Below are 27,859 nucleotides of genomic sequence, written 5' to 3' on the forward strand. Positions count from 1 at the left end.
CGAGTGGTGGCCGAAGCAGGGGGACATCAAGGGACGCTCAGGCGGGGACCATGGCGGACGGCGGCTCGGAGCGGGCTGATGGGCGCATCGTCAAGATGGAGGTGGACTACAGCGCCACAGTGGATCAGCGACTGCCCGAGTGCGAGAAGCTGGCCAAGGTGAGGGGAGGCCGGCTGGCTGTTGGCGGGCGCCAGGGGCTGAGTCACGGCGCCAAGCTTGCTTAGGCCTCAGGGGGCCTCCGGGCTGGAGCGCGCATCCCGCTGTTGTCTGTCCGGCCCGAGTTAGGCCTGCATAAGCAGGACATCCCAGGTCTGCCTGACCAGGAAGACCCCGCAGTGGGAGTACCGTAGTACTTCCAGCTTCCCAGACCCTCCCCAGGACAGATGGTCACTTCATTCCCGTAGAAGTTGGGGCTCCAGTAGTATTCTTTGCCTTTTCGTGGATACCGTTTCCAGTTTTCTTTAGTAGTTCCTCAGGGTTTAAGGCGGCTTCAGCATTCACGGTGGATCAGAGAGTTTAGTTCTATTGCTCTTGCTCAGTCAGTTTCTCTTGTTAAGTTGCGGACGGATCGTGGCGATGTGCTTGGCCTTTGGCCAGGAGAAGGGACGGAAAAGTGATAGTACGAAGGGGATTAATTCAGGACCCCTGTCCTTAAGGAGTTCGTGTACACAACGAATTAGACGAGTCGCACACGCTCGTGAGTGCCATATGAGTATGAAAGTGTTACTGAAAAACAGAAGGAAATTGTTCGTTCTTACTGATGGTTTAAAGAAGGATTTTTCAGAGAAGCTGACGTTTGTATTATATCTTGAAGAATGAGTAATTCTGGAATGGGGAGGAGTCATCCTAGGAGCGGGAACTTGGCGAGTAAAGACAAATAGGCACCGAAGTACAGAATAACATGATTAGCGGAGGTCTTGAACTGTAGTTTAGCCCAACTCCTTATCTCCCATGAAATAGAAATTTTACTTGATCCAAGCATTTATCATGTCCCCACTACTGTGTGTCAGGCAACTTTGTGTATGTGTGTAAAGAAACCAAGGCTCAGAGTTGTCTGTCGATGGTTACAGTTAGTAATAGGTGGAACCAGGGATTTAAACCTAGGTTTGCCTGACGAGGGCTTCCCTTGTGGCTCAGCTGGTAAAGAATCCGCCTGCAATGCAGGAGACCTGGTTTCGATCCCTGGGTTGGGAAGATCCCCTGGAGAAGGGAAAGGCTACCCACTCCAATATTCTGGCCTGGAGAATTCCATGGACTGTATAGTCCATGGGGTCACAAAGAGTAGGACACGACTGAGTGACTTTCACTTTGCCTGACTAGGGTTTGGATGGTTGTTGCATCAGTTCCATTATAGGAGGTTGTTAAGGATTATGCTCAGGCCTCCTGAAATTCTTTGATCAATCTATCCACAGTCATTTATCCCAGTTCATCTGGGATGCATTCACTAATAGAGTTGTTTTGTCTATTATGGAGCTTTCTATCTAAGTACATTAAAACAGTAAATTCAGGGGCAGGAGGAGTGTCAAATAATACTTTACCTTTAGTTTTTAGAAAGAACCCTTTTAATGCTTCCCTTGTTCCCAAAAAAAGAATGTAGTAGGGCTTTAGAGAAGTCAGGGGTAGGAAAAGATGATGAAGTTGATAGACCTGTATTTCCTAGGTTTAGTACCGTAAGGGGAAGGGAACCACAGATTCATCTCTGAGCTTTCTAGCTGCTAGTGTAAAGAAACATCACCAGTTACATAGAGGTTGGAAAACTCAAGACACCTCCAGAGCCGGGCAGATAACCGCTGACGTTTACTGAGTGCTTTCTGCAGTGCCAGGTCCTCTTCTAAGTGTTTGTTTACACCGATTAACTCATTTGATCCTCACCATAGCCCTGTGAGGTCCACATTGTTATCATTCGTATTTCACAGACAGGAAAACAGTCTAGGGGAGGTTAAGTCACACGCTCCAGAGTCATACCGATAGTAGAGTGATGGATCCAGGATACGGACCCAGGTACGCTGACTCTAGAGTTTCTGCTCCCACTGAGCTGTCCTGCCCCGTGAGCAAAGTGTGGTGAAAAGCGGAACTTCTGAGCACCTGCACTAGGAAAGCGGGCAGGAACTCTGCACTTAGGTTCAGCTTTGCCAACGGAGGGTGAAGGCCAAGCCTGTCAACTCTGCTTATTTGTGGGAGTGACCAGAGTATGGGCTTTTGTATGAATTGGCTCTGTATGTAGAAACTGGACACTAAACTGCTTTGAAGCAGTTTGAGGCAATACCACATAGATGAAACAAAACATATGTTCAGTCCAGAGTCAGCCCCAAAACCACCTCTTTGGAATTATAGTGTCCATAAAGAAGAAGCTAATTGCTTTAAAGGAGTACAGCTATTCGTAGAACTAAGATGAGTGTGAAAGAAAACCTTCCCCTTACCAGTCTCTTCTAATAGCCTACTGTGTGCAAGACCCAGTCAGTGCTAGACACTGTGGAGAGTATCAAGATGAATGGATAAAACTCTTGCTCTCTAATCGCTTATAAGCCAGTAAGAAAAAAATAATGTTGCTGCTACAGTTGTTTTAGTGGTCAGTGTATGGCATTTATTTACAACATTGTGGTTATGTTCAAGATAGTTGAATAGATTTGCAAACTCAAATGCCAACTGATTTTTTTTAGGTATCAAGTTGATGGATATGTTTGAAGCCGGGAATGTTGGGACCTGTTAAACTGAAAAAATTAGAGCCATTTTGGTGTTTCTTTTAAGCCACTGTGCCTGTTGAACACAACAAAGTGTAGATGTGAATTTTCTTTGTGGGGAGGTGGGACAGGGGAAGAGGGCTGGGGCATGGAGGGTAGAAGGCTTCTTTTAATACAGACCACAGTTTTCAACTTTTGGATAAGATAGTTGTCTTAGTTTTCTTTAGGGTATGTTTCTCTGTTTTGCTTTTTATTCATCATTTTATATTCTAAGCATTCTGCTAATCATGAAAAACTTAAAGCACTACATTTCTGCATTGGAATGCATGGAATATTTTAACATACATTCTTTAATATAACTTTATTATATATATTTTTTGGCTGTGCTGGCTCTTCATAGCTGTGTGGGCTTTTCTTTTAGCTGCAGAGAGCGGCAGCTGCTCTCTAGTTGCAGTGTGCCGACTTCTCACTGCGGTGGCTTCTCTTGTTGCCCAGCATGGGCTCTGGAGCCCATGGGCTTCAGTGGTTGCAGCTCCCGGGCTCTGGAGCACAGGCTCAGTAGTAGCGGCTCTTCAGCTCAGCTGCTCTGCGGCATGTGGGATCTTCCCAGATCCGGGACCGAAGCCATGTCTGCTGCACTGGCAGGTGGATTCTTGACCACAGCACCACCAGGGAAGCCCTAGCATACATTCTTTTGTTTTTCATTGTGAACCCATTAATAAAACTGAAGGAAGTTTTGTTATCTTCACTTCAGAGAAAACTAAGGCTCAGGTAGATTCAGCGGTTATCCAAGGTCTAGAGAAGAGTCAGGTCGAGCTGAGGTCTCCTGGCAACAGGTAACAAGTGTTCTTTTTGCTATGTCCCATGGCTTCTTTAAGAGACTGTCACGTCTGTGTTTAAGACATTTTATAAATATGGAAGGCAACTTAAGATAAAAGATTATGTGTGTAGAGAATAAGAATGTATCAGGTGAGAAAACCACATACAGCAGAAGCCTTCAAAAGTCCAACTGAAGTCTAAACCCAGGTGGTAAAATTGCCAGATCTAGGCCTTTTGTATCTCTTACAGTTGTGACCTCGTACAATTGTGTTTCTGTGTCCTAACACTCACTCAGCAAGCAACAACAGTAACTAATAATGTTAGCTGTTATGTTGATGGTAACATTCATACATCTGAACGTTCAGGCATACCTTCATGGGTATTGCTTCAATCCTTATACCGACTCTCTGCGGTAGGAACTATTATTATGCTCATATCACCGAAGAGAAAATTGAGGGTCAGAGAGGGTAAGTGTCTTGCCTGAAGTAAGACAGTGGTAGATCTGGAATTTCGACTCAAGGAGACTGGCTTCAGAGCCTGCCCGGGTTTTTTGTTTGTTTTTGTTTTGTATTTTGGCCACTCAGGATCTTAGTTCCCCTGGACTGAACCCCTGCCCCCAATGGAAGCATGGAATCTTAACCACTGGACTGCCAGGGAAGTCCCTGCAGAGCCTGTTTTAAACCTTACATTCTACTGCTTCTGTGATTGGTGTTTGAGGACCCTGTATGAGATTGGTTAGATAATAAAAGTGATACTAGTTTGTGATAATCGTTGTTGTTTCACTCTTGCATTCAGGACTTAAAAATTAGTCTGGGAGGGCCTTTTCTGAACTGTGGAGATATAGCGTTTAACAGTTCTGGCTGTAGAAGGTTCCCCTCCTACCGCGTCCCGCTTTTGGATCACTGTGTATTTGACACCTGGGTGTTTAGGGACTACTTGCATTCCTAAATTAAATATATCCTTTGTTTCTCCCTCCTCTTAATGTCTTTTCATTTCTCTTGGTTACCTGCAACTTCTTCTCATGGTTAATACTAAAAATAAAGAGGAGGTGAAATGAGAGAGTTTACTTGATTGTCAGTGGCTTGGACAAAAAACCTCTTCAAGAAATAGGTCATTTAAAAGTATTGGATTGGCATTTCACTTGAGTTATTTGTGGTTAACATGTTATTAGCCTTTTCTTATTTGGGTTGTTTAAGGAGACATTAAAAGATCAGGTCATTTAGGAGTTAAAGGACACAAACATGTAGAGCGTGCAGATCCCCAGCATGTATTGATGCTGAACAAACTCCTTAGTCATTTACCTCACTGACAAGGATTATTTTAATGAGAAAACGGAGTCATAAGAGTCACATGTTCTAACAGGTTGCTTTTGGTAGCTCTAACCGTCTTGTTCCTCTGCACTGAAAGGCAGCATCGAGGAGGTAGGATTGCAAGGATGACATGTGAATAGAGAGGAAAAGGAGGAGGAAGATGTTTAGCCATAGGATTGAACGTGGAAGATTGGGTGAAAAGTGGGATGGTTTGAGAATTGGGAGCTGCATTTAATGAAATTGATGATAGTGTCCCTCAGCACTGAATTGTCAGCTATATAATTTGTCACATTCTGCTTACTGTAACAGTAAGAATCAGGAATTGTAAGCCGAGATCAAATGAATAGTTCAGGTCAACGTGGGTTCATTCGACACATGCTATGCGCAAGTTGCTGCAAGGTATACAATCAAACAAGGGTATATGTGTCCAACTCTTTTAAGATCTCACGGGATTGTAGCCTGCCAGGCTCCTCTGTCCATGGGATTTTCCAGACTGGAGTGGGTTGCCATTTGCTTCTCCAGGGGACTTTCCTGATCCAGGGATTGAACCTGAGTTTCCCGTGTTTCCTGCATTGGCAGGCAAATCCTTTACCACTGAGCCACCTGGGAAGCCCCAATCAGACAGGTGTTAGTCACTGAGTTGTGTCCGACTCTTTGCAACCCCATGGACTGTAGCCCACCAGGCTCCTCTGTCCATGGAATTCTCCAGGCAAGAATACTGGAATGGGTTGCCATTTCCTTCTCCAGGGGATCTTCCCAACCCAGGAATCGAACCCAGGTCTCCTGCTTTACAGACAGGTTCTTTACTGTCTGAGCCACCAGGGAAGCCCCAATCAAACAAAGTCTAGCCCTAAAAGAACTTACAAAACACTTTGGAGACATGGATATTAATAACTATGTACAGGTGTAAAGGGGTGCACCAGTATGCCTTCAGAAACACCACTGTAAGTTTGGGTAGGTGCCGAGCACTGAGCTAGTGGCGAACAGTACAGACACAGCCCCCTGCTCTTACTGAGTACATTCTAGTGAAATTAGACGGTGAACATGAAGATGGAAAAGAGTTTGGGGTTATCAGCTGAAAAAAAATGCACAGCCTTTAAGTTGAGAATTATTTCTTAATTTGGGGCATTCCTGAGGACTGTCGCCCAGGAAGGCAGCCACTCAGATATCTCTGAGAGCCTGTTCCAAAAAGTTAAGGGAGGAATCAGAATGTATAGGAGTTTTGGCTGGGGAAAAAAAGAAAATCAAACATGTAGTTGAACATCAAATGATTATTTCTAATCACCAAAACAGACAGGTCAAGTTAATGGTTTTAGATTTTTTCTTTGTAGGGGAAGATGCAGGAATCTGAGCTTATTGAAATCATTCTTTTGATACGTTATCTTATCTAGGGCCAGTATCCTTTAGTTCAGGTAGGTGCCGGTCTTTGTCCACAGAGTCATTGCAGACCGGAAAGTCAGCGGGCTGGAGTGTTACAGGGGGTGCTGAGTGACTGCTGACTTTAGAGAGCAGTATCAAAGAGTGCCCTTCTGAGACGGTGACAGTGACATTTAATGTCCCATTGATACCGGTAGACCTCAGCCCTAGAATGGTGTGTGATTCCTTCCTATATATGGCACAGTTCTTTAAAACCCGTATTTTTGAATTAAAATACCACATGTAGTAAACTCTATTCTCTGAATCAGTCGTGTGACTAATGGTAATTACAAAAGTGACAGGAGGGTACCATTAGTAAACAATACTTTGCATTTTAGCTGTTCTTGCACTACGTTTTGTTGCCAAATAGTAACCATTTCCCTGTGGAAACTGCAGTTGACCCTTGAACAACACAGGTTTAGATTCTTTGATTTTTATGATTTATTGGCCTTTAGCTTTGGAGAATTTATAGCCCTGTTCTTTGTTCTTCTGCTCTGATGGACAGAAGCATTTAGCCAGCATTTATTGTGTACAATAAATGTACATGAGCCTATATAGCTTTCAGAGCTGGTCTCCCTTTTGCATAGGAAACTTTGTTAAAATGTTAGTAATTGTATATGTTTCAGATTGAATTAGTAAATTCATACAGTGGCTATACAGTACATTTTCTGTGTTGCATGGAAAATTCATATGGAAAATATGGAAACAACATTTTGAAAAGTTTAAACATTATTTGTGCCCTTAATTCACAAATTGTTTAGTTTCTTTCCTTCATCAGTAAGAGTAGTACTCTGGCTTCCCTGGTGGCTTAGAGGTAAAGACTCCGCCTGCCAATGCAGGAGACGTGGTTTCCATCTCTGATCCAGGAAGATTCCACAGAGCAACTAAGCCAGTGGACCACAGCCCTTGAGCCTGTGCTTTAGCGCCTAGGAACCACGTGCTACAGCTACTGAAGTTCGAGCACTCTAGAGCCCGTGCTCCAAGACAAGAGAAGCCATTGCAGTGAGACGCCTGCTCGCCACAGCTAGAGAAAAGCCTGCACAGCAGCCAAGACCCAGCACGGCCAATAAAAGAAGAAAAGGGGATAGTACTCACGCATCATCTGTGAATGTCATTAACATAAAAATAAATTTCCTTACGGTTAGAAAAGCAGTTTATAAATGAAACCCTCCTCATCACTTCTAGTTTATTCAGTGTTATTAATATCATTACCTTAAATAAATGCAGTCTCTGTGTTGTGGGTTGGTCTTGTTTTTACCAAAATGTGTGTTTCCTAATATGATGGCTTATTTTAGTCCTGGTGTATGATTATCTAGGTTTATATTATTTGAATTTTATTATTCTCATTTCTTAATGTATGCCCCAGGGAGAATGTTTTGTGTGTGTTTTTTTTTTTTTTTTTTTTTTTGAATGTTTTGTTTTTACATGAGACAGAGGTTACTATCAGTTCATGACTTGGTATAGCATGCATACCAAGTGGGTATTACTTGCATTGGTATTACTTGGTATAGCATGCATTACCAAGTGGTAATCTCAGGTGGACTTCATTTTCTTTAAGCACACTTTATTTATAAAGTCATTTAAAAATTAAACCAGGGTTTCCTATCTTTTTACCACCAAATACCCTTTTTATTTCTCCTCAGAGCTCCGTGTTTTAAAATATTTTTGATGAATTTAAGGCACAGGTGGCTGCCAGTTAAGAGTCTCTGTTCAGAACAAGATAAACAGGTGTTACCACTCTGAAATGATGAATTAGAATCCAAAACAAAGACTTGTTGTTTTTCTTGGATGTTAAATCATCGCTTTACTAGATTCCATTTCTCCTAGGTATTTTGAAATGTTAAAAATAGCTTGTAGCCCCAAGTTGGGAAGCACTGACTTCTGGAACCCTCTAGAGAAGCAGGCAGTATCATGAAAGAAAAAACACAACACTGTGCAGGTGGTCTCTGTCCTCTAGGGTAGACTATTGACTTGGTCTTTACTGTTTCAGAAACGCCTATGTTAGACTAAATTATGTGGCTTTGCGTTGGCGGTGGTGTTTTTATTGTTCATTTACCTTTGGTTTTAGGAAGGAAGACTTCAAGAAGTCATTGAAACCCTTCTCTCTTTGGAAAAACAGACCCGAACTGTGAGTAGATTATAATGAAAACCTCAATTGCCATTAATTTCATTTGACATTGTTCCATTAACTTAAAGTGTATTTTCATTCTCACAGGCTTCTGATATGGTGTCCACATCCCGTATCTTGGTTGCAATAGTGAAGATGTGCTATGAGGCTAAAGAATGGGATTTACTTAATGAAAATATTATGCTTTTGTCAAAAAGACGGAGTCAGTTAAAACAAGTGAGTTCAAGATTGGTCAAAAATAAATACATTCAAATTTGAATAAGGACTTTTAGAAAAAGAAAACCTGTCTATGAATCTATTTTAAACCTAATAATGTTAAGTCAACATTACAACATTTAGAGAGTTTTAAAAAATTCTGTCCATATTCTCATGACAACTGCTTTTATTTTTTTTCTTCTAGTCTTTATGTAGTTGCATATTTTTACAAAATTGCTTTGAGAATGTTGATGCAGCTCTTTTCTAGTTCCATGTAGCTCCTTCATAGTTATTTTAAATGGCTGTGTTATAAACCATCAAGTTGATTAATTATAATTTAGTTAATCATGTCTTTTATTTGACACTTAGTATTTATCTTATTTTTGAGGCAAGATATTTTGTTTACTTTTCTGCTATCTCTAAATATGCTGAATATAACATTTTCCTGATGACAAGAGTCCTGATTAGTGTTATCAATGGTTATGCTGTGCCATTTAGAATCTAGATTAGGGGTTGGCAAACTATGGACCAAGGACCAAATTCTCCCTGCCACCTTTGTAAATAAGTTTTGGGGGCCGAGCCACACCCATCTGTCATGTATCTGTGGAGTTACAAGACAGAGCATAATTGTTGCTACAGAGACCCTTTGGCCCATAAAGTCTAAAATACTTACTGTGTAAATGTTAATAAAAATATACAGAAGAGGTTAGCTGACCCCTGACGTAGATCATAGACTGTTAGAGCTGGAAAAAATATAGTCCAGCCTGCTTGTATTACTTGTCTGGGAACTATGGGCAAGAGATGCTATGCTTTTCAATGTCACATTTTATTGGGGTGAGCATGGCTGGCTGTGGCTCCTTCTCTCCACCCAGATGATGGAACTGTTTTATCTTCTGCTTCTGCCACTGACCCTTTTTCATGGCTTCGTTGCTATCACTGCTACTGTGAAATGGTGGTTTTCTCTTCCCCACACCTTTAGTCTGTTGCCGCTTCTTCCATACTTTTCCTCTTGGCTGCAAGAAAACTAACTAGGCAGCCTACTGCTGGACATGGCCAGACATGCCCCTCTCACCTGGCCTTCTGTGTGATCAGCTCACCAGTTATCAAGGGGGTAAAGTCTTTGTGACTGAGGTTTTCCTATCCTTTATTGATTTGTTACTGAGTATTCAGTACTTCTTAGCTAAGGGAGGGTTTTTTTTATATATAGGCATTGCAATATATAGTTTTTTTGGGAGACCAGATTTGACCACAGCACTTCCATAAATAAAATATTTCCTTTTCCTGTGTGAGGAATGAATTTAACTTGTGAATGGATTTTTTTATTTTAGGCTGTTGCAAAAATGGTTCAACAGTGCTGTACTTACGTTGAAGAAATCACAGATCTTCCCATCAAACTTCGATTAATTGATACTCTACGAATGGTTACAGAAGGAAAGGTGAGTTTTCTATTAGTATAACTCACAGTGAGATAAGTACTGTCTTACCTGTATTCAGAGATACTTATGTATTTAAACATTTTAAGCACACATGTATGTACTTTTGAGATCAAATGCACAAAATGCCATCACCTTAATCTAACCCATACCTTTGTACATCTAGTGTCTTCCCACATGCCAGTGAATGTAAGTGACAATCTTAGTATATCCAGATTTTTCTAAAAATTAGTCATCTTATCCCAGTTTTACATTTGCTGATATTAAACATAAGGTTATTTCTTCACGTCACCTAGATATGCTTGAGAAATCTTTGTTTGGTGTAGCAGAGGTTTCATAGAGTATTGCAGTGTGAGGTTAGCTTTCAAAATTTCACTCTTTTTAAAATGCATCTGTATTTTTTTTGATACCCCCCCGCCCCGCAACCCAGTCTGTGTTTCTCTAAAAAGGCCAAGCATGAAATGGTGACTGTGGTAGATACATTTCTTCCTAGGTAGATTTTTGTGGTTTGAAGACAAAAACTTAGTTTTGTATCTAACTTATTACCTCTCTGACAGTTTAGTTCATTAAATGTTTATTGAGCACCTGGCTGTATTGTGCGAGGTGCAAAACGGGCAGGACACTGATCTTAACGTCAAAAGAAGTGAGTCGTAGAAACAGTCACTGTGCTGGGCACGACAGCAGCAGTGTCCCTGCAGCACAGAGGTGAGGATTGACTGGCTGCAGACCTCAGGAAAGCCTCAAAGAGTTGATGGTGGCTCACCTGGCTTTTTAAGAATGAATACTAATTCTGGGACTTCCGTGGCGTCCAGTGATTAAGACTCCATGCTTCCACTGCAAGGGGCGCAAGTTCAATCCCTTGTCAGGGAACTAAGATCATCCCCCATGCTGTCAAGTGGCATCCAAAAAAGAATGAATACAAGTTCTATTGGGCCAGGATGTAGGGAGATGGACATTTTAGATATAGGGGAAATTATATGCAGAGATGGCAAGTGAGAAATGCTTCATACATTTAGGAAACTGTAAGCATTCTGTTATCATTTGAGAGAAGGTTTTGGGAGTTGAGTGGGGAAAGGGGTTGTTGCAGAGAAAAGGCTAAGCAGGTCAACAAGCATGAGCATGAAGGTTCGTCCCCTAGCCTCTGTTAGGCTACGGTTATATTTTTAATGCTTCATTTGTTGGAAATTATAAACTGAACATTACATATAGCTATGAAAAATGCTAGTAGCTTTTAATAGTTTACAAGATCAGATATTTTTAGAGAAAGTAGCCTTGCATTTAAACAAGTCAGAATGAGAGTATTGGTTGAATTACAGTTACTGGACTGCCTGTGCTCTTTGCAGAGTGTTATTTTTCAAATAATCAATTCTTTTAAAGGTGCTTTCTGTGGCTGTGCCATTCTGTGGCACTGTCTTTGCTGTTTGGCCCTGTTATTTGTTAAGCACAGTGGTTTCCTGCTTAGGTTCTCAAATGGAAGCTGAAAAATATGGATAATGTTTTATAGAGATGTCTTCTTTAAAATTATGTGAGTGTGAAATGTAAAATGTTCATATGAGGAAGATAAGTGCATGACAGCTGCAGAGAAATACCTTGTTTGATGATAGTTCAGTTTTGCCGTTTCAATTTTAACATGTTTCTGTAGGAATTTCGATAATATGAATTTCTTGTATTTGTAGATTTATGTTGAAATTGAGCGTGCTCGGCTGACGAAAACGTTAGCCACAATAAAAGAACAAAACGGTGATGTCAAAGAGGCAGCCTCCATTTTACAAGAGTTACAGGTAAGGAGCTGCATTTTAGGGTATGTAAAATTTTCTATTCAGTCAGCAGTATTTTCTTATAATTGCTTTTTTGGGCACCTTATTGCTTTTTTCTGAACCACCAAGATTAAGAGTGAGTACTGTGGTGTGTGAGGTTATTCAAGCAGCTGGAAATTGTGTAATTATGGCCCCAACTATGTTTGTTTAAAAAGTTTTGAAAACTTAAGATCAACAAATTAGTCTTAACTTTATGCTATTATTTGAACATTTCAATTCTCTTTAGAACTTAAACCAGTAATTCATGTACATCTCTCTGTGCCTTAGAAATTTACCGTTAATCACTGGCTTCATTTTTAATGAATATCTGATTGGTGGTCAGTTTCTAGGCTACTGAGTCAAAGGAGTTAAGTAACTATAGTCACTGTCCAGAAGCGGTTGAGTTTGGATTCACACTAATTCGGTTTGACTTCAAGTCGCCCACCCCCCCAACACACGTTTTTCTTTTCAATTAAAAGACTTTATTTTTTAAAGCAGTTTTAGGTTCACAGCAAACTGAGTGGGAAATACAGAGATTCCCCATGTATCCACTGCCTCACACCACACACAACCTCCACTGTATCAGCATCCCAAATCAGAGCGGTACCTTGTTACGTCATTGACTCTGCACTGATACGTCGTTAGCACCTGGAGAGCATAGTTTTACGTTAGGGTTTACTCTTGGGGTTGCCCACTCTATAGACTTGCCAAACATAATGGCAGGTCTCCACCATCATGTCGACAGTGTCATACAGAACAGTTTCACTGCTCGTGAAGATCCTCTGGCTCTGCCTGTTTATCCCTTCCTTTCCCTAACCCTTGGCAACCACTGATCTTTTTATTCTCTGCATAGTTTTGTCTTCAAACTCTTTTCCAAGCAGGAGAATTACATGCCTCATGATTCAACATCCCTTGTGAAGTATTTGTGCCCCCAAAATTAATCTCAATTATACAAATGTTTAACTACTAGTTTTTAAGGTATACCAGGGACAGAGGAGCCAGTTAAATGATACCACAGGAATGCACTCCACAAACCAGGGACAGAGGAGCCAGTTAAATGATACCACAGGAATGCACTCCACAAACTCCAGACTCTAGGGAACTATAGGATGATTGACTTGATTTCTTCAACAAATAAATGGCAAGGAAAAAAAGAGACATAAGAAACATATCTATAGATTGCAAAGTATGAGCCTTATTTGGATTCTGAGTTGATTAAAAAGTAAATGAGACTATTGTAGAGTGACTAGATATTTAATGATACAAAGAATTTTTATGTAAGAATTTTTTTCAGGGTTTATCTTTTAGAGATACCACATTGAAATATTTATTGTCTGAGATTTGCTTCAAAGTAATTGACACAGAGAGAGTGAGTGAAGATGTAGAAATGAAACATTAATGGTTCACTGTGTGTGTGTTTACTTTCCTTAAGAAATTACAAAGGAGAATTGGTGTATGTAGAGTGCTTAGCACGGTGTTGAATAACTAGTTTTAGAATTTACAAAGGAGAAGCAGTGAAATAAAAAAATTTTAGACCAAATTATAGGAATAACAATAGCCTTACTTCAGTCTACTTTGTAAAAGTGTCATTCTAGATTTTATAAATCATTTATAGTGTATGTGTGCCAGATATTATATTAGGAACTTTTTCACAGTACTTGATATAATTGATTCTCTTGTATCATGTATATCTACTTCTACATCCATAAGGGGTCACATTGGACTTGTTATCTGAATTTTAAAAAGACTGATGCCTCTTTTTTATGTAATAGTTTCAACTATTATATAGTTAGCTTGCAACTGACATCTTTTTCATATTTAGAATTGTCATTTCTTCATTAGCCGTTAGGAAAATGCAAATTTAAACCATGATGAGATACCACTACATGCCTATTCAGTTCAGTTCAGTCGCTCAGTTGTGTCCGACTCTTTGCAACCCCATGGACCGCAGCACGCCAGGCCTCCCTGTCCATCACCAGCTCCCTAAGTTTACTCAAACTCATGTCCATTGAGTCGGTGATGCCATCCAACCATCTCATACACTGTTGTCCCCTTCTCCTCCGCCTTCAATCTTTCCCAGCTTCAGGGTCTATTAGAATAGCTAAAACTAAAAACTGATAGCACAAAGAGTGGGTGGCGATGCAGAGCAACTGGAATTCTCACAGATCGCTGATAAGAATGCAAAATGGTGCAGCCACTCTGGAAAACAGGGTGGAGGTTTCTTATAAAGTTAAACTTATGTTTACTGTATAACCTAGCAAACCTATCCTTGGGTACCCAAGAGAGAAAAACTTATGTTCACAAAACTCTTTCGCTAATGTTCAGAGTAGCTTTATTTATGCTAGGAAAAAGATGGAATCAGCCCAGATGTTTTTCAGCAGGGGAATGGGTAAACTGGGGTTCATCTATGCAGTGGAATACTACTTAGTCATAGAAAGGATTGAACTGTTTGATTTACACAACAGCTTGAATGAATCTTATTTAAAGCATTATGCTGAGTAAACAAAGATAGTCTCAAAAGGTTGCATATTTGACATTCTTGAAAGGACAACTCTGTAGTGTTGGAGGAGAGATCATTGGTTGTCAGGGGTTATGAGTAGGGGCAGTGTGTGACTGAAGGGGTACATCAGAGTTATTCAGGTGATCGAACTGTTCTAGGTTTTGATTGTAATGGTGACTGCAGAAATCTGTACATGTGTTAAAATTTATAGAACTTTACACCAAGAGGAAAACATCCATTTTACTGTATAATAATTTTTTTTAATTGTAATTTCCTGAAGGAAACTAGCTTTTTATATCATCAGCAGCACTCTCCCAATATGCATGAAGTTTCTTATTATTTATCAAGTGTGAATTTTTAATGACTATTTAACTTTGTTGCAATTGTAAACTATTACTAAACATTATAAACTTGGGGATTTACTCTGGTAGGTGGAAACCTATGGGTCAATGGAAAAGAAAGAGCGAGTGGAATTTATTTTGGAACAAATGCGGCTCTGCCTAGCAGTGAAGGATTACATTCGTACACAAATCATCAGCAAAAAAATTAACACCAAATTTTTCCAGGAAGAAAATACAGAGGTAAGCCTCTCTCTTACTGTAAATTTACTTTGAAAACGTTTGGGAAAAAATCCATAAACCCCATTTTGTTGATATTTTACAGAAATTAAAGTTGAAATACTATAACTTAATGATTCAGCTGGATCAGCATGAAGGATCGTATTTGTCTATTTGTAAGCACTACAGAGCAATCTATGATACACCCTGTATACAGGCAGAAAGTGAAAAGTGGCAACAGGTAAGAATATATTCTTTTTTTTAAGATAGAGTCTTAAACTTGATGTTGAAACTTATCAGAAAGAATTTGCATTTTTAATTTATTTTGAAATAATTTTAACTTCAGTAATTACATGCAGGTGTGTGGTCTGCTTTCTGTTCATTGTGTTGATAGTTCACTTTAGCATTACTAACTCAGATGAACTGTGGCAATACTCTGTTTATGACCTTTGAAGAAGTGTAGGCTTACTATTTAAGACATGTGCAGCCATTACTTTCTAACTGGGGTCATAGATAAAGATCCAGCATTACTTTGGAAAATTATTTTGCAAAATTTGTGAACAGTGTACATGTGGATTCCACCTTTTTATTGCTAACTTGTTATAAGGACTTTTTCTTTTATACATTTATTTTTTAAAATGTTTGGGGGAGGGATAATAATTTAGGAGTATGAGATTAACAGATACAACCACTATATATAAAATAAACAAGGATATATCATATAGCATAGGGAGCTATATTCAATATCTTGTAATAACCTACAATGGAAAGGAAACTGGAAAACAATACATATATTATATATATAACTGAATCACTTTGCTCTGTAACTGAAATCGTGCTCAGGCGCTCGGTTATGTCCGACTCTGTGACCCCATGCACTGTATCCCACTCGGCTCCTCTGTCACAGGATTTTCCAGGCAAGAATACTGGAGTGTGTTACCATTTCCTTCTCAAATACCTGAAACAAACACTAACTAGATCACTAAACTTCAATTAAAGAAAAAAAAGCCAACCCAGGTAGTAATTCACATTACAAAGATTCACTGTATTTGTTTTATAATAGTTTTATGAAAAGTAAATATTACCAAAAAGCCCTATGAAAAGATCAATCTGGTAAGATTTTTCCCCTAAGACTTTTGAATATACTATTAAAGATGACTGTATACAATTATTCCATGAATTTTCACTTTCTGCCAGAGTTTTCATTTTGTTTCTAATCTTGCCTATATTCTGTTGAATTGCACAACTTTTTTAGGCCCTGAAAAGTGTTGTCCTTTATGTTATCTTGGCTCCTTTTGACAATGAACAGTCAGACTTGGTTCACCGAATAAGCGGTGACAAGAAGTTAGAAGAAATCCCTAAATACAAGTAAGTACTTTTATAATTAGTGTAGTATGTCTCAGTAGAAGTACCATTTTGAAAGACTGGTTAACAAGTGTATGCTTCTTAATTGATGGCTGATAGATCATATTAGAGAATAAACTCAGGGAAAGTAAAGTGGTTTTGTTGTTGTTGTTAGGACTACATTAGAAATTAACATAATGAGATTATAACATACTCTATTCTAAGCCACTTATCAAGAAGAAGTTTTTATTTCAAGCTCACTTGAGCAGATCTTGTTTAACTATTCAGTCAGTTTTATCATAGTAAATGTTTGGGGCTTTGTGATTTTTAGAAGTACATGCTTCTGAAAATCTGTTATATAAAGCAGACATGGGCTTTATGCGCTTCTTCTTTTATCTGTTTCATTAGTAAGTTTACAGTCAGTTAGTCCAGCAATTCACAAATATAATATAGGAGAGAGCAGAATGATAAGTAGGAGAAGGCACTTTCAGAATTACTGTGGAAAAAATGGTAGCAAAGTTGGTAAAATAAATAATAATCACCTCGTGTCTTGTTCTACAAAGCTTTCTAAAAAATCATCTTTGATATTTTAAAATTTGCTATTAGATGAAATGCAATCTTTACAGATTTGGAATAGTAAGTTTTCTGTAATTTACAGGGATCTTTTAAAGCTTTTTACCACAATGGAGTTGATGCGCTGGTCCACACTTGTTGAAGACTATGGGATGGAATTAAGAAAAGGTTCTTTAGAGAGTCCTGCAACTGACGTTTTTGGTTATACAGAGGAAGGTGAAAAAAGGTGGAAAGACTTGAAAAACAGAGTTGTTGAACATGTAAGGATCTGGCATGTTGTAAATAACAATTTAGAAGCAAACTTTGGCAAATTTGAGCTTGAAATTTTATTTCTCAAATGTTTCTTTTAGATGTTATATCTTTAATTCTTCACTTCAGGATTCTTTTTTTCCCCCCCCTATGCCTAGTGTGGTAGTGATGTAAGTTTGTTGTTCAGATATTTATTGTCTTATTTCCCAAGCACATCAGAATTATCTTATCCCCTTGTCATTTTTCCCCCACCTTTTTAGCTTTTCAGAAAAGATATCTACGTGTTACCATGTTGCATTTTGAGAGCACCCCTCAGGAATACAAACTTTTATAGTAAATAAAGCAGAAGGAATTTCTTAAGAATGTGAGGGATGGATGGATGGGGGTGGTTTCTCACTAGTACTGACTTGGTAGTTTTGGAAACAGGTAACATGTTTTAAACCCAACCTCTGATCTTCTTGGGTGTCACTACAAATTGAATTATGTCAACCTTCATTCACAGAACAAAAGTTGTGAGCCTTCTGTGTGCTACACTGTACAGAGTGCTGGGACACATGGGAGAATAAGACATGCTCTCTACCTTCCAAATGTTTAAAAATGCATCACAGTGCAAGAGGCACTTATAAATTATGTATTATGGTACAAGTATACATGGATGAGAGGGGAGCATAAGGAGAAAGTTGATTGGTTCCACCAGGTAGAATGGTCAAGCTGGACTTACAGGAATTGATGGGTGAGGTAAGATTTGTGAGAAGGGTATGTAGGTTCAGTGGGCAGGACGGGAGGGCCGTCCCTGTAGGCAGATGGGTTAGTCAGTGCTAGGTCACAGAGGCAGACCAGCCGGGGAACTTGGGGACCTCCAAGGAAAGGGCTCAGTGAGAAAGGGCTTTGGAGATACGGAAAAGGTCTTGGTCATAACAAAGTTTGTACACCCAGTAGTAAAAGCTGAGAGGATAATGACCAGCTTGTATTTTATAGCGATTCCTCTGGGAGTAAGTGTGAAGAGTGAATTTGGAGAGAGAAAAGACTGAAGATAAGAAGACTAGCTAAGTGAGAGGGGCTTTGGGGGCTTGAATTGAGTGGATGGAATGGAATTAACTATTTTAAAGAAGACAGACAATCGAGTTTGGTCATTGATGAGAGGATGAAGGAAAAGCAGGAAGTCTTGAGTGATTCTTATTCTTCCTGAGAGGTTGGTGTTGCCATCGACCCTGATTAGTGATGGGAGGAAGTGCAGCTTCTTCAAAGATGAGCTCATTTTTCCTTGTGAGTGTGGCTCCTTGTTAGTAAGGTTAACATTAAGAATACTCAAAGGGCACCTCTAATTTTAGCATCACTTCCAGTGAAAATTGGGAAATTTAATCCAGGTTATCTTTATGTAGTTACAGTGATGATAGTATTTTGAGATGATCTTTTTAAAATTTTAGCCTTTTAAACATTTGTATCATAGTTAGAAAAACTTAACATTCAATTCTTACATTTAGCAAAAATATTTTAGTACAGTTACAACTTTTAACAACTAATTTAGCTAAGCCTGTGTTTTAACTGTATGTATTTTAAAAGAGTTGTAGAGTGTGCTCAGAATAACTTAAAAATAACTGCAGAAGCCAAAATATTGAAATATCTAGTTTTGTTGTGGACATTTAGAACCGGCTTCATTCTAGTGGCAGACTGCAGCAGAATAAAAGCTCTGAGTCTTGACGTTTTAATTAAACCTACTTGGATAGGAAAACAAATGAGCTTCTGGCTTTACTGACAGCTGTGTCCTCCACGCCCACCCTTCTTTCCTCAGAATATTAGAATAATGGCCAAGTATTACACGAGGATAACAATGAAGAGGATGGCGCAGCTTCTGGATCTGTCTGTTGATGTAAGTAGTAAATACCATTGTTTGTAACCATTCATTTTGAAAATCAATTGACTTGTAAAAATTGAGTGAGCAAATCAACTTCATTTTATTATCTTATTTTAAGTTTAGGTGATAGAAGGTTTCCCCAAGCTATCTTGAACACCAAAGAGTAGCCTAAATACCAAGTTATAGTTATGTGAATATTATACTACTTAACATCTCTATTTAAATATGTTAGTTTTACACTGATTAATCTGAATCTAAAGTATATATTTCTATAATAAATACATCTAGGTTCAAAAAGTGAACTGTAGAAATAAACCATATGAGGGAGACTTGACTGCAGTTCCCCTGGAAAGTTGCTAGGACATGTTAGGGGAATATTGTATTCAGGTCTGAGTTTCATGTTGGTAAAATATACACCACCAAAGAGATAGGAGTTAGGCAAAGTGTATAGTCAACAGGAGGTATCCTGACAGTTTAACTGCAAACGAAGAATCTTGGAATAGTTTGGGTTAGAGGGCTTGATCCTTGGTTAGTTCATTAACTCTTCTCGTTTCTGGACAAGGCCGCCAGAGGCCTTAGAAGTAAAGTGCCTTTCTTTGGCTACCTAGTTAGCAAGTGGCAGAGCATATATTCTAACCAGTATTTCTGGAAACAAACTGTATAATACTGCTTTTGTTGGGAAACATTGTAGAAGGTAGACCAAGTTGCTGTTGACAAAGGCTCTTGAACAGTACCCACAGTATTAAGTTTGTGGGGAGATTCAGACTGAGCCCTAGATTCTCAGTAAGGTAAGTACATTATTGCAGGAAATCAATTTCTAACTATTAATAATGAATTTTAGCCCTGCATATTCTTGAGTGAAGATAATTAGAAAATGCTTTCCTTAAATTTTATTATCTAAATTATCATGTCTTAAACCAACTTGTCTTTCTCTCTTGCAGGAGTCAGAGGCTTTTCTCTCAAATCTAGTAGTCAATAAGACCATCTTTGCTAAAGTAGACAGGTTGGCAGGAATTATCAACTTCCAGAGACCCAAGGATCCAAATAATTTATTAAATGACTGGTCTCAGAAACTGAACTCATTGATGTCTTTAGTAAACAAAACCACACACCTCATAGCCAAAGAGGAGATGATACATAATCTACAATAAGGGTCTCCATGCCCTTAATGCTTTTAGAAAAGAGTTAAAATTGGAAGTCATTAAAAAAGAAAGACTTTTATGGTGTATATGTTGGTTTTTCTTTTTTTTTTTCTTTTCTATTCTCAGCTCTTTTGTCTAAAATTTAAAAGATAGTGAATATGTTTGAGGCCTCTTTTGACCTTTTAGTACCTTAATTTCATTGTTAACTTTGCATTTGGTGCAGAAATACACAATACATTTCATCATCTGAGTACTCAAAAAATTGTTATAACTTACCTAAATACATTTTTCTGTCATTTGAAACCTTTTTAGCTACAATTTGTTTTCATTCAGCTAACAACCGTAATTATTATAATAAAAGCAGTCTATGCACGTTTACTTTCCATGGTTACCGTGTTTCTAAACATTTTGTGGGATAGTGATTTAAATGTGTTTTTTAAAATAAAATAAATTTTGTTGTAAAGCTATTGATTATTTAGTAGAATTTAAAAGCAACATAGAACCTGTAAGAACATTTGGGATAAAGTTGTGATTTGTGAAGAATCTGTATTTTAGTATTGTGGCAGAAAGTCTCTAGATTGTGTACAGAGCTATCTGGTAGGCTATAGACTCTTTTTTTATTTTTTTGAGTCAGGCTGTTTGAATCGCAGTATTTTCCCTTTCCCTGACTTGGCCAGTTGTTGAACTAACTGTATTGACTAAGTTTAATACACAGTCATTTTTCTAACTCCTTGTGGCTTTAACCATGTCTAATTACCTCATCAGTGCTCCAATTTCATTCTCTCCTCATAGGAGAGAATTCCATTATATGCACACTAGGTAACAAGCTAAAATGCATTAAAAATGACCCCAAAAGACTTCAGGGCACCCTCTTGGCAAATGAGATAGTCTTGACAGTTTTTAAAAAACTATTATTAAACAGAAGTAGTTTTATTGTCAAAAGAAACATCTGAGATCACTTACTATGAGCAAATTTTAGAAGTTTTAAAATTTGATTTCAGAGAAAATGGAAAAGGTTAGGTTATTTAAAATGTATCTAAAGAAAGGAAAAGGTCTTTTTTTTCTTAATACAAGTGAAGAGGGGAGGGGAAAGACATTCTGGAAACAACAGTTTTCATAATTCCATTTTCCATTTAATGGTCACTAAATTATTCTATTTCATGATCCCAGGGCTGGGAACAATTGTAGAATCTCTATTATTTTTGTTGAGTCATCAGTGAATAATAACAATATCAATCTAATTTTATTCTTTAGAAATTTAATGTATTGGCCACATTAATAACATTTGTTATCACATATAGCTTAGATGGTAAAGAATCTGCCTGCAATGTGGGAGACCTGGGTTGGGAAGATCCCCTGGAGGGCATGGCAACCCACTCCAGTAGTATTGCCTGGAGAATCCCCACGGACAGAGTTGGATGACTGAGCGACTTAAGCACAGCACACAACACATCTTTAAAAACTAACCAAAAATATGCCAAGCTCAGAAACATTAGCACTAAGAATATGGTTTTTAATTTTCTTTTCAATGGCAAGGATGGAAAATAAAATCATTTTGTATTGTTAGTTTGTAAACTGAATTGGAACTAATTTGAATATCTTTTCACTAACTTCATCTTTCTAGGGACTCATTCCCCTCGTACGTGCCAAACCTTGACTATTTGGCCAAATATGTTGCTATAAAGATCTCAAGTGCTCCTCTCCTTTGCTTTTATTTTAACATACCTTCAGACTAAGCTTTTTGTGTGTTCTCATTTGGGGCCACTTTAAGTGTGCCCCAGTGACTAAATCCCACTTGATTTGGTTAACTGCTCATCCATTTTTTTGTTTTTTCTGTCCAAGCAAACAAGAATTACTACCAATTTCTTAGTGTTAAAAAGATCCATTAGCCTAAGGCAGTAAAATATTTGGGATGTTTAGAACCTAAAATCCTGCCCCCCCCCCCCCGCCCCCGCCCTTTCTGACCTAAAGCTGCATGGAAAGGATAGAACCACTTGGTTTTAATACAGAGAATACTTGCCTTACTGCTTTCATTAGGTTACTAACCAGCAAGAGAGGTAACAAGGGACTTTTTAATGAAACACCTTTCACCCTTTTATTTCTATATGATTTATGCTTTCAGTCATTATTTCTGTAATTCAATTTCCATATGCTTTTTATTGAATCGAAAAACTCATCTCTAAAATTCATACCGTTCCATTCTGTCTCTTACAAGTGTTAAATGTATGATAAAAGAACATATTTTAAATTGTTTTCAGCTTCTGGATATAGCTGCAATAAAAGCACTAATTTGTGGTATTTAAGAAAACCTGGAGAATAAAACTCATACTTTAAAAGATCATTTCTTTTTTCAATTCTTTTACTGTTCATAACAAAAAGCCACAGATAATTACCTTTTTTCTTTCAAAATCATGTTACCTCTCTAATCCTGTTTTTAAGCAATGAGAAGACATTTTGTACATTGCAACTGGTTGGCTTTTCCCCCTGGATTCTTCCTGATTTGGGGTTGGTGAGAGGCTGTATCTTAATTGTGTTTTGACTAAGGGGTTTCTCACTTAGCACACCTGCGAATCACCTGTAAGGCGTGTTCCAACATGGATTGCTGGCCCCACCCCCAGAGTTTCTGTGAAATTTAATCTTACAGTTCCAGTGAATTTTAATTTCTAATACGTTCTCAGGTGATGCAGATGCTGCTGACCCATGCACTACGCTTTGAGAACCGATCCTTGACCACACTTACAGTAAATGCTAGAAAAGAACCATGTTAGGAATGCCGATATATACTGTGGTGAGGAGGAACCTTGAAATGTGCCAAGTGAAAATAAGTCAGATAGGAAAGATCATATATGGTATGATTCCATTACATGAAATACCCAGAACTGGTGAAGCCAAGAGAAAAAAAGCAGACTGGTGCTTTGCTGGGGTGGGGAAGGAGGGAATGAAAGTTACTATTTAATGGATAAGGGGTTTTAGTTTGGGGTGATAAAAATGTTATAGAACTAGATCCATGTGGTGATTGTATAACATTGTGAATGTACTATTTTCTACTGAATCACTTTAAAATGGTTAATTTTGTTATGTGAATTTCAACAGGTTTTTCTTTCTAAGGTAAGATCATGGCGTGTAAATGCAAAGTATGCATATCAAAGATTCTATTCAACTTACAATTAATAAGGGAACCAATCAGATGTTAAAACCAGTTCAAAGGGATATTTATATAAGAATAAAACTGCCAGACACTTCCCCGGTGGTCCAGTGGTTAAGGCTCTGTGCTTCCACAGAAGAGGGTACAGGTTCAATGCTTGGTCAGGGAACTAAGATCCCACATGTTGCGTGGCATGGCCAAAAAAAAAGTTCTTCTAGCAGAAGAAAATTTATTTAGTTCAGAAACTTAGATCTACATCAAGACATGAATAGCACCAGTAAGAAATTTTAGAAGGATAAAAAAATATTTTCTTATTCTCAAAGATAATTGTTTATTAAAAACAATAATAATGACAACATACTGGGTGATCATAGCATATGTATAAGTGAAATAAATGACGGCAATACCACAAAGGGTGGGAATACTCTGATGTAAGTTACCTGTGCTACGTGTGCAGCAGGATCTTTTTATTTAAATGTGCTGTTGGTGCTGCTAAGTCGCTTCAGTCGTGTCCGACTCTGTGCGACCCCATAGACGGCAGCCCACCAGGCTCCCCCGTCCCTGGGATTCTCCAGGCAAGAACACTGGAGTGGGTTGCCATTTCCTTCCCCAATGCATGAAAGTGAAAAGTGAAAGTGATGTTGCTCAGTTGTGTCCGACCCTCAGCAACCCCATGGACTGCAGCCTACCAGGCTCCTCTGTCCATGGGATTTTCCAGGCAAGAGTACTGGAGTGGGGTGCCATCGCCTTCTTTAAATGTGCACTTAATTTAAAAATGTATACTGCAAGCTCTAAGGTAACGACTAAACTGTTTAAAAAACATATAGTTAATGTACTACAAGAGAGAAATGGAATCGTAAAACGCTCAGTTAAAACCAGAGATGGCAGAAGAAGGAAGATAGAAACAACAAATACAAAGCACAGAAAACGAACAAACGTGGTAAAAGTACAGAGGTGGAGAAAGACGTGCCATGCTAACACTAACCAGAAGCAAGCCGACTTACCTTTTATAAATTTCAGACAAAGCAGACTTCAGGGAAGATACTAAGGGATTAGAAAGAAAGTGAAAGTAAAGTTGCTCAGTCATGTCCGACTCTGACCCCGTGGACTGCAGCCTATCAGGCTACTCTGTCCATGGGATTTTCCAGGCAAGGGATAAGAAGGGGCATTAAATAATGATAAATGGGCTAATTCTCCAAGAAAATAGTCTAAATCTCTATGCACCTAACAAAACAGTGTCAGTATGGGAAACTTAAAATATTACCCAGTGTTTCACTTTATCCCAGGAGTACAACATTCCTAGATTCTAATTGTAAGCAGAAGAGTGGGTGGCATGGGTAAGAGACATATGACCAAAATGTTCAGAGTGGATCATGAAAGGATAGAGTAGTCCACGAAACAGTATCATTAAGATGACTAATGTGTGAAGCTGCTGATGTCTGATCAGGATTGAACTGTTACCAGATGCTTTTCCACGTCTCACATTTAAAGGGTTTCTCTCCAGTATGAAGTCTGATGTTGAGTAAGATGAGTGCTCTGGCTAAATGCTTTACCACATTTGCTGTGTTCATAAGGTTTCTCTCCAGTATGAATTCAGTGATCTTCAGTAAGGGATGAGTTTTCAGGGAAGTCCTTCCCACATTCACTGCATGTATGGGGGTTTTCTCCAGTGTGAATCCTTTGGTGTTGTGTAAACACTGAGTGGGCACTGAATGCTTTTCCACATTCATTACATTTATAAAGCTTTTCCCCAGTATGAATTCTCTGGTGTTGGGTAAGGTGTGCACTTCATCTGAATGCCTTCCCACAATCACTACACTTACAGGGTTTCACTTCCATGTAAATTTTCTGATGTTGTGTAAGAGATGAGATATCAGTGAAGGACTTCCCACAATCAAGGCATTCATAGGGTTTCTCCCCACTGTGACTTCTTTGATGTTGAATAAAGGATGAGTAGTCACTGAAGGTTTTCCTATATTCATTACATACATAAGGTTTCTCCCCAGTGTGAATTCTCTGATGCTGAACAGATGAATTTACAGTGAATGCTTTCCTACAAATTTACAGGGTTTTTCTCCAGTATAAGTTCTCTGATATTCAGTAAGACATGAATTCTGGATAAATGCTTTTCCACAGTCTTCACACTTACGAGGTTTTTCACCAATATGAATTCTTGATAAAAAAAAAGTTTGAACGGTCACTGAAATTTTTTTCCAAAGTCACTACAATTATGCTTTCTTTTTAGAAGTTCTTTGACTTTTAACTGGAGATAAATTCCATTTGACATTTTTCCCAATTGGATCAAGTATATGTAGTTTCTCTTCTGAACAAATAATATGTTTTGGGATAAGTTTTGATCTTAGATCAAAACTTCTCTCAAATTCATTAAAAGTATGCCCATTTTCCTCACAAGATAGTTTTCATGGGCAACTATTATTGGCTAAAAACCACTGGTTTGGGCAAAAGATTTTTTTGTTGTTGAAATTTTGCCTATAGAGTTCTCTTTTCGCTTTTCTATCTTGGCCTCAAATTCACAGATTCCTTCAAATAAATATTCTTTGGACACAACTCTGAGCCTTTCAATGATGACAAAAATGTTGCTGCTTACTCAAAAGTATATTCTACTGATCTCTTTGGTATCTGCTCTGGTCTTCATATCTGAGGGGAATAAAAAATTTATAAAAACATTTTCTGTGCTGGGAACTGCACTCAGGATTTAAAAAAAAATAACCTTACTAAAATTAGAATGCATGTTTACAGTCTTGAAATCTGGGAAAATAATAAGCCAGTGCAGTAGAGAGAAATAGAGGCAGAAGTGGTAGGAAAGAAGCTGGCTCAATAGGCAAAGACTCTGAAAGCTGAAAAAAAATGTTTTAAAGATGTAGAACTTTAACCTTCTCATTTAAAGATAAGCAAGTTTAGAACTAGAGAGGTTATGTGATTAACCTAAAGATACAGAAGTTATTAATGAGATGGTCAGATATAGAACTTAGGCTTTGTCCACTATACTACCGCAGTATCTGGAGACTGATCGGAGCTTAAATGAGAGAATGGACAGGTACCTCTTCAAAAAACAAACAATGAAGGGGATGCGTAACAGTATTAGAAAATGCACAAGAATGATGCCGTCAGAGTGACAGCACCTGGAGAGAAGCCAGTAAGGCATGTAAAAACAGCACCTGAAAAAGCAATGTACCAAGGGATAACTGAGGAAGGTCTAAATCTGAATAGAACCGAATTTAAGGCATTAAGGAGAGCCCCTTGCACAACATTTTTGAGATTACATTCCTAAACATTCACCCCTAAGTTGCACATACAGATTTATCCCTCTCTGAATAAGTGCCTCTCAAGACATCAATATCTCCTGCTGCTGCCGCTGCTAAGTCGCTTCAGTCGTGTCCGACTCTGTGTGACCCCATAGATGGCAGCCCACCAGGCTCCCCTGTCCCTGGGATTCTCCAGGCAAGAACACTGGAGTGGTTTGCCATTTCCTCCAATGCATGAAAGAGAAAAGTGAAAGTGAAGTCGACTCCCAGCGACCCCATGACTGCAGCCTACCAGGCTCCTCCGTCCATGGGATTTTCCAGGCGAGAGTACTGGAGTGGGGTGTCATTGCCTTCTCCTTAGATATCCACAATTCTTTCCTGGGCTGAGACTAATTTCAGAAACTGAGAATTCTGCTAATTGGAAAAGAAAATATGCAACAAAATAAAAACTGTCATTACTTAAACATTGTGAAATGTTTCAAGCATTATTAGTTTTTAAAAGGATATAACCTGAATTTCTCAAAAAGTCTGTGTTGAAGGTCAAAGACTGACCTCCAGTCAACAGAAAAGACAAGATACCATACTAGAGAAGATACAGAGTCTGAGGAGGTGTTATCAAACTGGTTGAAAATGGAAGGGCAGTATGACAAGATGATCTAAGATCACAGTTAACATTTGGGTGGAATCATTAACTAGAGACAAGAGCATTTTCACCGATCATAAACATAAGAGATGTTCTGGTATCAAGAGAGGTAAGGCACTAGAGAATTGTTCCTTTCTCTCTCTCTCTCTTTTTTTTTTTTTTTTTAACAAATACAAACCTCTGAGAAACCCAAATGAATAGTCACTTAAATTGTGCAAGTTACTTTGCTTCCTTAATTCAAGATTTGCATACTCAATTTTCAGCAAGTGTTAAGAAATCTTGGAAAGGTGTAGATTATAGTGTAAAGATAAATGCAAGTCCTTCACAAGGCCTCCAAAAAAACAACTGCTTCAAGTCAAATTTGGGGTTTCCAAGCAAATATTTTGGCAAAGGCTCACCGTCTAGGGGTTGCAGGTTGCAGTCCTGAGACTAAAATCTGGCCCACTGCACCAAGGCTGCTGTCACAACCAGGAAATTCTGGGTCCGTTCAGATCTCCTTTTAAGCACTTGGCTTTCCTTTCCCTTTCCACCTCTGCTCTTCCCAAGCCGAGCGGGTGCCCTGGGGCTCCGCGGCTTCTGAGAGACCTGGGGTCCAGCTCCCCGCCAAGCCCCAACGCCGAATGGCCGCTGCTCCCGGTCAGAGTGGAGGCGGGACAGCAGGGCCTTGGGCCGCACCGACCTTTCGTGAAACCAAGCTCCAGGCAGCCTTCCGGCGTCTGTGGCTACTCGCGCGACGCTCCCAGACCGCTTGGCCTGAGGGCACAAGAGCCCCAGACAACTGAACTGCAACTCCCAGAACGCACCGGG

General features: G+C 38.9%; 1 protein-coding gene and 1 long non-coding RNA gene across 2 annotated transcripts; one reads left to right on the forward strand and one right to left on the reverse strand.

The window, feature by feature from the left end:
• On the forward strand, window positions 1–20,376 carry PSMD12 (proteasome 26S subunit, non-ATPase 12). The gene is given in 11 exon segments (NM_001046428.1): window positions 1–158; window positions 8,295–8,354; window positions 8,442–8,570; window positions 9,878–9,985; window positions 11,659–11,763; window positions 14,710–14,859; window positions 14,942–15,076; window positions 16,091–16,203; window positions 16,838–17,012; window positions 18,794–18,871; window positions 19,798–20,376. Coding segments are annotated over 11 exon segments (1,371 nt in total). The 5' UTR covers window positions 1–50; the 3' UTR covers window positions 20,008–20,376.
• Window positions 20,093–27,859, reverse strand: LOC132343103 (uncharacterized). Its single transcript, XR_009491782.1, has 2 exons — window positions 27,451–27,859; window positions 20,093–26,820 (listed from the first exon to the last, which is right to left on the reverse strand). It is a non-coding gene; the product is annotated as an uncharacterized lncRNA (long non-coding RNA).

The sequence above is a fragment of the Bos taurus genome, chromosome 19 (genome assembly GCF_002263795.3).
Source record: "Bos taurus isolate L1 Dominette 01449 registration number 42190680 breed Hereford chromosome 19, ARS-UCD2.0, whole genome shotgun sequence".
NCBI lineage: Eukaryota > Metazoa > Chordata > Mammalia > Artiodactyla > Bovidae > Bos > Bos taurus.